Below are 9983 nucleotides of genomic sequence, written 5' to 3'. Positions count from 1 at the left end.
GAGCGTTGTCCGGCTGGAACTGTCCGCCATGAACGTTGACGTGAGGGAGAACGTAAGGCTGTAGGTTCAAGTCTCTGTAACGCACACCTGTCAATGCACCTGCCACATGCACGAGAGGCATCCTACCACCGTGATGAATTCCGGCCCATACCATGACACTCCCGCCGCCAAATGGGACAACCTGCTGCACACAGTTGGGGGCCTAACGTTCACCCCGACGTCTGTAGACACGTGAGCGCCTATCAGCACGTGTGATTAGGAAACGGGACTCGTCAGTAAACAGTACATTTTTCCACCTTGCACGTGCCCATCTAACCCTCTATTGGCACCAAAGCAGACGGTCCGCCAGATGACGTGGGGTCAATATATGACGTCGAACAGGTCTTCGTGCAAAAAGTCCAGCCTCCCTCAGTCTTTTGCGTACCGTTTGATCTGATATTCTGCGTACCCCAGGGATCTGTGTGGTTGTAGACGTGGCTGTGGTAGTGCGGTCTCGGAGGTGTCGCAGCCGGATGTAGCCGATCTTGTGCTTGGGTTGTCACCCTTGGTCTTCCTGACTTTGGTCTGTCGTCAACTCTGTTGGTGTTGTTGTATCGGGTCCACAGTGCGGAGATTGTCTGTCTGGATACGCCAAAGTGCCTGGCCACTTCTTGCTGAGTTGCTCCAGCTTGTAATCTCAATGGCGTTGTTCCGTTGAGCTGCATTCAGTCTTGGCATTCTGTCACCGCCTCTACTGCCGTTATAAGGACTGTATGAACAGCCGTTGATGTGGATTTTTATACCCATTCAGCAGGGGGACCTGCATGCCTAAATGCAGGATCCTGTGCTGCACGTTTTTTACAGGCGGTTGCGTTTGGATGAAGCTGAAAGATTTATCCCCAAACGGTACGTTTATGTGCTTTGCATTTGTTTTCGCGAATTATAGATACATCATCTTTCTGTTTGACTTATTTGGTTCTCATTTAATGTAATTATTTTAGATATTTGTCAAAAAGTGGTTTTACATCTATGTCAAGTTTCTTTTATTGAAGAGTATATAATTGTGTATAGATCAAGGTCTACGTCAATTGAGGTAAAAATAGTGATATAAAAAAGTATAAGAATAATTGACTTTCACTTTGTGTGAGTATGAACCTTCATAGTGTGAGGGCCAAACTGTGTGAACGTGGGAGCTTGCGAAGTCAATTCTTAAGCAAGTATATATCATTCAATTCATAAACGACAGAAACTCGTGCAATTAATTCATTTTATTAAATACACATCCCTACAGATGTTTAAATATCTCAAAACTAAGTTTAATCATTTTTTTTCACAAAACTTTGCATGAACGGACCATATAATCAACTGCAAGGAAATTATGATTGAAATGAAATTCAAATATATAAATATGATAGTTCTTCTATATTTGAAATTTGAACTTTTCATTCCACACACACTGTTCCTTTGTGATACTCTATATATTTCCTTCCTCCGTCTCGTTTAACTAGGTTTGTTCAACATTATTAACAAGACCCCATGATCTGTCGACTTTAACCATTATTTAAATGACAGAGATTGCTGGCATTCAACCGACGTGGTTATGGGTACCATCATGTGTGTTTTCCATTTGCCCTGTACTTGCAACGTCGTAGTGCCCGTCCTCCAAACACGTGTAAGGCCTACTGATGTGACTGTACGATTCTGCTTCTCTGGCATTTTTCCCCTGTAATGTAACGTCATAATGTCCCTCGTCTGTACCTATGTGGTCGTACACACCAGCATGACTACAACCCTTTCGTGACGAGACGAACTTGCCGAGAACGTTGTACTTCTCCTCCTCAGAGCCTTCTGACAGGACACAACCGTGTTCACCTTTCTGCTCGCCGTCAGAATGAATTGTCCTGTACCCTCCTATAGCCCCACCACCCCTGTCCCCTGCATGCTGCACAGACTCCGCCGTGTCGTAGTCTCCTCTGTACTTAAGATGTTTTCCAGATCCGGAGAGGTGACTGTAGGAGTGTCCACGTGTCCTCAGACTCTTCTGTTTAGTCTTTAGCGACAAGACGTTATAATCTTCTTTTGTCTGCGCAGATGATGTTGTAAGCCTTGGTTCATGTTTGTCTATGACACAGTATTCTGAGTTTTCAGGCTTAATGTCAGTATCTACACCGTTAGTCGTCCTTCCCGTCGCTGAGTGGTAATGCACTCGTTGACCCCCATCTTGACACTTAAAACACAGCATTCTCTGTCTGAAATATAAATCTCAGATGTTAATGTATTGGTATTTACATTTATTATTCATATGGTTCATGATAAAGTTAATTCAAATCCATAAGAATCACACGTATTATACTGATTTCAACTACAGCATTGTTAACGTCATGTTTTATAACGTCACAGCGTTTACGTTTTGACGACATGTTGACTCTACAAGTTACCGGCACGGTTTTAATGTCTTCTTTTGCCATAGTTTGTCCATCTCACAGGAAGCTCGTGCAAAATCAACAAATACTGTTTTCGGGAATTTTCGAAACTTTAAGTTTAACTTTATGCACCGACAGTTTGTTATAAGCATGTTATATTGTGTAGCTTTACCAGCATGTACAACACAAGAAGATGTGTGACAAAAGACAAATATTTAATTCCATGTCTTTGTATGTAACAGATGATTGCTTATCCTCAACACACAGTTACAAGCCCGCATTGAGGGCCTGCTCAAACAATGTCACAATGCATTGCATGATGATATACACTTGTTTAATATTCAAGAATATCTAACCTTCTCATGACGACCAGAAGAAGGATGGCTGTCCCAATGAAGACACACCCAATGCTAATTCCAACGTACATTCCTATACAGAGAGAAGGTTATTAAAGTACATAATTTCATGATGATATGCCAGTGTGATCATAATTACATAAGATAACATACTAGTTACACTAGGCGAAGGCATATACTTTTACTGTTCTTTTACAACAGTGAAGCATAAGGAAGAGAATTTATGGATGTCAACATCTTTATTATAAGGAACACAACGTTTCGGAGTATATATGCTTACTCCTTCACCCGATGAAGGAGTATAAAGCATATACTCAGAAACGTGTTCCTGATAATAAAGAAACTGACATCCATAAATTCTCTTCCTTATGTGTATCACTTCTAAATGCCTTTCAAAGACTTGATAGTGAAGCAAACGCCAAATCCATGGCAAAGCACACATAATCCTCAAGATCAGAGTTTTCCTAGTTCGCCTTTTGCGTGTGTTAGTCATTTTGACAACGTAAACGTTTCTATGTGAACTGATATACTCATGTTAAAAGCTCTATTTCACCGCCACTGAAGTTTACTTCAAACTTAACACTGGGACATTTGTGTTTTAAGATACGCACCATTTCCACTTGCACCTGTGATTCCAAAGTTTTCCGTCAGTCCTTTCATATAAAATAAACAATATATCATTCATGATGTGATGCTGCTATTTATCCCATTTGAAGATAACTATCTTGAGAGGTAGATGAGTACTTATCCTAATATTTGACAAAAAACATGCACTAGGGATGGTGACTAAAAATTACCATGTTCATTCCATTGTTAACATTAGCTTTCTGTCTAACAACTGAAGCAGCAGGCGTTTACTAAATGTTCGCATTTTGAGTTTTCTCACATGCAAGAAGCTTGGCTGTCCCTTAGTATTGATAAACGGCACTCTTACCAACTTTACAAATGTATCTTTGAGGCAGGGAACACGATAGCCACTCGAATCTCATGATATCAGACGACGGATCTTTAATAACCGCTAGACATGTTGGCAGGGCGCTGGAGGGTTCAGTTCCTTCTTTAGGTGCGCCACTGACCACATCGCTCCCTTAAAGAAAACACACATCAAATTTGGAAATAAATACATTTACAACAATACTGGTACTGATATAGTTACCCGTTAAAGTCCGGGGTCTTCAGCAACCCATGATTGCCTTAAGAGGCGACTATGCGTGTAGTAAGAGGCGACTAACGGGATCGGGTGGTCAGACTCGCTGACTTGGTTGATACATGTCATCGTATCCCAGTTTTGTAAATCGATGCTCATGATGTCAAACTCTGGATTGTCTGGTCCAGATTCGATTACTTAAGGACCGCCGTCATATAGCTGGAATTATCTGAGTGTGGCAACAAACAACAAACAAAGAAACTGATATAGTTCTACCGCACTTAACTATACACTGTAGAAGTATCAATATCATTCGCCCAATTTCTACTGTAAACAAAACGTCCGATGAAACGGAATCATGTTATCTCGTGAAAGAATATATACTTTCATCACACACAAGATAGATCAAATACAATTCTTGTAGAGAGATATACAGAGAGAGACAGAGAGGGGTGGGCTGGTAAGGCCTTAATGAAGCCAATATTTTGCCGTATGAAGACTTGCCATTTAGCCATGTTATTGACGTCGCCATACGCAAACCAATCCAAAAGTCCGAGGGATCCGTTAGTAGATCTTTGAGGTTTGGACAATTTGTAGTTAATTTGAGTAGATTGCAGCTGTCATTCGACTCTGTCCATTGTAGAGTGTTATGTTTTACATCAAAACTGCATCCGTAGCCCGGAGTCCCATCTACAAAAACATGAAATCGTATACCAACAACTACCTAAACGCCACCAAGGATAAATGATAAACATATCAGTGGTTTGTTATGAACATTTAGGATATTTAAATGCATAATGGTGTTGCTATGGTCACTTACTTGTAAAAGAGCATACAAATTTTTTCGATTCTGCACATGCAGTTGTCGTTATGTAAATGTGTCCTGCATAGTTTTTATAAACATATGCACATTTTCCGGTCGTTTTAGGGATGAACGGCGTTTCTCCTGAAAGAGAACCAACATTTTCAAGTCAAATTATTCTTTTCATGGACAACTTGAAGCTATCTTAAAGCAACTTAATTTTGCCATCTAAAATCTCTAGTCAAGACAATCAGATAGCTTGTTAGATAACGGTGTTAGTATCTACACCAAATGAGTGAGTGAGTGAGTTTGATTTTACGCCGCTTTTAGCAATATTCCAGCAATATCACGGCGGGGGACACCAGAAATGGGCTTCACACATTGTACCCATGTCGGGAATCGAACCCGGATCTTCAGCGTGACGAGCGAACGCTTTAACCACCAGGCTACCCGACCGCCCATCTACACCAAAACGTAGCATTCATTGTAAAACAGAAGTTGTATATCCAAGGAACTATCTCCCTTGTCTAGAAAAGTAGATGCCTATACATTTCACAAAGCCTACGTGAGAAGCATTATTTAGTTATACTTGTTTTAAGTCTTTTTTGCGTGTGTCAGTGAATGTTACTCAGCCTAAATTGCATATTATTTGTTTATTCTCGTTAGTTTGCTACCATTCACGTCCGTCTGTTCCTTGTTATAACAACTGTTGTCAGCTGATGTTATGACATACCCAGGACATAAACGGACATTCCATCCATGTCGCCACAACTTTCATCCAAGTTACCAGCACACTGGGCCTCGGCACCACGTATCTTCGATGCATCTTCGGGGACGTCTTGAAGACAGTAGCATGTGTTGTCCTGGCAATAAACAAATAAAATACTTTGGGTTCGGTCTACCCATGCCTGTATGCAATTAGCCGAAGGCAAACCTAGAATCGCACCAATGATTCTTCAGTTGGGATGTTTTTTATCGGAAATATAGTGTCGCGCATTTCGTCTTGTATGTTCGTCTCTCTACCTTCACAGAAAAGTGTTCAAAAACCACACTCAATCTCAAATCTACATCAGAACAGGCTTGGGAATATCCTGCTATCAGCTCACAAGACAGGTCACAGAACAGAAACAACCTTGCTTCGTGTGCCAAACGACCCACTTCATGCTGCTGATTCCAAGGGAGCGTCGGTTCATGTCCTCTTGCATCGATCAGCAGCATTTGACACAACAGACCACAAAACTCTCTTCAGAACGCTGAAGTCAGATGGTTTTCACTGGTGCGGCTCTATCGTGGTCCACATCATATCTCACAGGACGCCACCAGTCAGTGATTATTGATGAGTGAGATCAGATAGAAACGAACTGAAATTTGGAGTGCACAGGGACCTGCCCAATACTTTTCACAGTGTACACCCTACCAGTTGCAAGAATTGCAAGATCTCACTATTTTAGTTTTCATCTGTATGCTGATGATACACAGCTCTATCTCGGATTCAAACCATTGTCACCATCATTCCAGAGAATCACAGCCTACATTGACATCCAACGTTGGTCGACTTCCCAATATATGGGTTGGGGACAGTATCGTTCAACCAAGCAGTCTCGCAAGAAATCTAGGCGTGATCATTAATTCATTATTCAGTTTGAGAAACTATGTGAATAATATCTGAAAAAGTGCATACCATCAGACAAATCTGTAGATGTGTGGACAAGACTCTGTTAAATGCTTTGACCGTGCATTTGTCACTACAAGGTTAGACTATAGGTTAGTCTTCGCATAGGATTCAGCAAAAAGCATCTTTACAAGCTATAGCGTGTTCTAAATACATGTACATATGGCTCATTATACGATATCTAATGCACGGCCACATAACACCTATCCTCAAAGAACTGCACGGGCTACCTATGAGACAGAGAATCATGGTCAATCAGCCGGTATGTGTCTACAAATCACTCCATGGTCTGGCTCCGGCGTACCTACAAGAACTTACAAGGTTTTACCAATCAGATTCCACCTCTCATATCACTTGCATTTCCCTCAAACAAACTGTCGGCGCCCAGTCAAAACGTTCTGATCGATAATCAAGATCTCTTTTTTAATAACATAGGTCTAACCTCGCGAAGTGCTTAGAACCTTGATCACTTGAGCACCTCAATTAGAAACATGAAAGGGTATGACGGTACACGCGCTTTGCTAATCCTGCAGTCGACCGAAATCTGCTCGTTGAAATCTATGTTTTATACGAACCGGATGTCTATTTCGTAACGCATCCATTGGACTGTGCATAGACTCGTTAGTCCAGCCAAAACGTAACTCCGGAATTCCAGCCAAGTTTGGCAAGGGTGGAAACTGGACTTCTATAGTCAGTTAACTCTCTTGTCTTGGGAAGATTATGGATGTCAGGAAATGATATAAACATATTTATTTCCATAAAGTGGAGGGATTGGCAAACAAGCAAATTTTGCTTATCTGAATGCCTCTCCCAATATGACTGAGCGTTCTTGAGCAGGGAGTATCTGGATAAGATGCGCTATACATTTACAATTTATTATTATTTGTTTGTTTCGTTGTTTGTTATTCATACTTTCATTATTTCAAATGCATACATACACTAAGGCCAAACACCGAGTAGTCCTCCTTGCAGTGAAGATTGCACCGGAACACTGAGTTGTCAACAAAAGTCCTATTCCCTGTGGGTACAGCTGGTAGCTGTCTGTAGCCAGCGTACTGATACAGCGCCGTGTTGTCAACTGGAAATACAGGTACAAAATACATGCTTGGGTAATTAAACGTACTTAACAGAAGTGTCACGCTGTAGTAATATAACATCTAAAAGATCCATGTTGGCCTTATATATTCTACAACACCAAGTTTATACACAGACTAGTATATAACGATCTTAAGGACTGCTACTTGCGTACCTAATTGTAAATGACACCAATAAATTAGCATTTGCACTACCGTGTGTAAATTGGATTGTCCTGTATTAGGACGATGAATAATACCGTTGTAGGTGTATACTCACATTTAACTGTTTGGTGGGCATTCTAGAAGTCGGTGAGTAAATATGAAAACACAACTAAATGGATAGCATTTTGCATTTTGGCGACGTTTCGATGTAGACTCTTCTATCGTTATCAAGCTTGATAACGTCACTCCAGGTTGATAACGGTGTAAGAATCTTCATCAAAACATCGCTAAATACATTAAACCAGAAGTTGTTATCCATAAAGTTGCATGTTTTCTTATATATTCAAATTTATTGGAAGAAAGAAGGAAATACGTACTTGTCCATTTCCATGTTCCATACGTCATAGCTCCGATCCAGTAATAGGCTGAACGATTTAGCTGATCAGCTGCGTCTTGAGGAATGTCTTCAGATTGCAATAAATCGCCTTGGAAATCTTCGCGACATCTATACCGAGATTCCCACCAGTTTGTTTTAGCGTTGATGATATGGAGTGTCCCATGTGTTTGTACTGCAGTAAAAGCGAAAAAGACCATATTCATAGGATACCTCGAAAAGACGATTCTTTAATATGTGGCTGTTCTGTCGTTATCTACGTATCCTAAGAAATTCAGCCTTGATTAATGAAAGTTACAAAACATTAACCATCCCTCATAATAAGAAATCCAGAGTCAACTGTATTATTATGAATCACTATCAAATAGTGACAATACCAGGTGTTTCCAAATAGGTATGCCCCATCGTTGGTACCCATCACAAACACACACAAAGGCAAGTCAAGTGCTCACTTGTTCTTAAACCTCAATTTGGCAGTACTATTTCAGGGAAGTATCAGAAGGTAATAACGAAGTTTATATGTCCTTTTGGTGAATGTTTTCCAAATGCATGAAACGCCACTAAGAGTTCTCGAAGTGTCACGCCAGTTCGTTTCATCATTACTCATATAGGGCGTCTCACACAAATCCTCGATGTTAAGTTTCTCTACGCATGCATGTAAGTACTGTTTCAGATAAAGTGTACAAAATCCATCCATATGTATCATTACGTTAAAATCCATAAATAATGGAATAACTGGGGGACATGCAATGTATTAGTTAAAATTTGTTTTTAATAATTAACTATTTTTACGTGTTATTATATAAACCACGACTGATAAACGAATCATAATTTTAAACTATATAAATAATCACCTAATAAGTAATGTTAGTGGTACTATGCTGCATAGTCTGTTGTCCATTTTCAATACAGATCAAGACGTTTAAATCTGATAATTGTGTGAACCTGAAACATGGTCTATATGTGGAGTAATCATTTACTGTAAGATTGATTCCCATTATAAAATTCAGTAGGCAAACATCGTGATGTTTGAACGAGTTGAATACAAAACTTGCCAGACCTAACAATTCCCTTAGCATAGTGCCCCTTGTAAAATTGTAAAGTTGTAAAAGTACGAAACTCGTCAACTTACCTATCTGTTCACCGTCAACGTGCATCAGCCGTATACAACAAACAAAAAGCCATATCATAAGCATTATGTCGGCAACTCAGTCTGTCCTTTCATCTTCTGTGCACACCATGTTGACCCTACCAAGGAAGTGAAATGGCGTGGGACGGAAATCAGTACACAGATAACAGCGGAGGTACTTACTGGATTGAATGCTAAAGTCGGGGGCCTTGTCATACAATGCGATCGTTTGTGTTTACAAGTACTTCTAGCATGATGATTTAAAGAATGAAATGCTCGCTTGGGAGTAAATTGTCCGTTTTAAAACTAATATATTCTATCCAAATGCTCGTTTGGGATATAATCGTCTTTTTAAAAAAACACATTATTTTAATGTTCATTTCTTTTTATAATCAATCATACTTTCAATCAGTATCACAGCTTCAGCACCATGGGGTATTTCTCAAATACCAACATTGTTAGTTTAAATTTGCGTACTCTTAAACGGAAATAGGTAGAGATAAATCAGTCAGAAAGACAGAAATCCCTTTTTTTCTTTGTTGTTGATTTCGATCTAAAAATAGATTTTTTAAAATTGCTTAAAGACATATAATACATAAACATTTATGAATCTTTGTATTTACAATGAGCATTACATCTGTATGTCACAGCTTTTTAATCATTGGTTGAATTAAAAGGACTGTACATGAAGCAGTGTTCAAATTTCCGATGTTGAGTATTTGGTGTCAGGACAATGCATACATGACGTCACTTTGAAATGCTATGACGTCACACGGACATGAGAAAACGACACGATACAAAGAATGACGTCATGTACGTCCGTGATAAGTGATTACAGAATTT

At 39.8% G+C, this 9983-nt stretch overlaps 1 protein-coding gene across 1 annotated transcript; it reads right to left on the bottom strand.

Annotated features, from left to right (window-relative positions):
• Positions 1–1232: 1232 nt before the first annotated feature.
• On the bottom strand, positions 1233–9983 carry LOC124134891. Its single transcript, XM_046499985.2, has 10 exons — positions 9144–9983; positions 7995–8186; positions 7318–7457; positions 5441–5570; positions 4726–4851; positions 4410–4595; positions 3693–3845; positions 3370–3411; positions 2759–2831; positions 1233–2228 (listed from the first exon to the last, which is right to left on the bottom strand). Exons 1-10 carry the CDS (start codon positions 9205–9207, stop codon positions 1565–1567), a joined length of 1770 nt encoding a protein of 589 aa, XP_046355941.2. The 5' UTR covers positions 9208–9983; the 3' UTR covers positions 1233–1564.

Source organism: Haliotis rufescens, unplaced genomic scaffold, assembly GCF_023055435.1.
Source record: "Haliotis rufescens isolate VD_foot unplaced genomic scaffold, xgHalRufe1.0.p SCAF_3, whole genome shotgun sequence".
NCBI classification, from domain to species: domain Eukaryota; kingdom Metazoa; phylum Mollusca; class Gastropoda; order Lepetellida; family Haliotidae; genus Haliotis; species Haliotis rufescens.
Note: the sequence above shows the minus strand (reverse complement) of the source record. Positions and strands in the feature narration are given on the sequence as shown.

Coding starts and splice junctions, on each gene's coding strand:
- LOC124134891 (XM_046499985.2), bottom strand. CDS start 9,207: ATGCTTATGATATGGCTTTTTGTTTGTTGTATACGGCTGATGCACGTT. Junction 8,187..9,143: donor CGTTGACGGTGAACAGATAG/GTAAGTTGACGA, acceptor CTTTTACTGCAG/TACAAACACATGGGACACTC. Junction 4,852..5,440: donor AATGTCCGTTTATGTCCTGG/GTATGTCATAAC, acceptor GTTCTCTTTCAG/GAGAAACGCCGTTCATCCCT.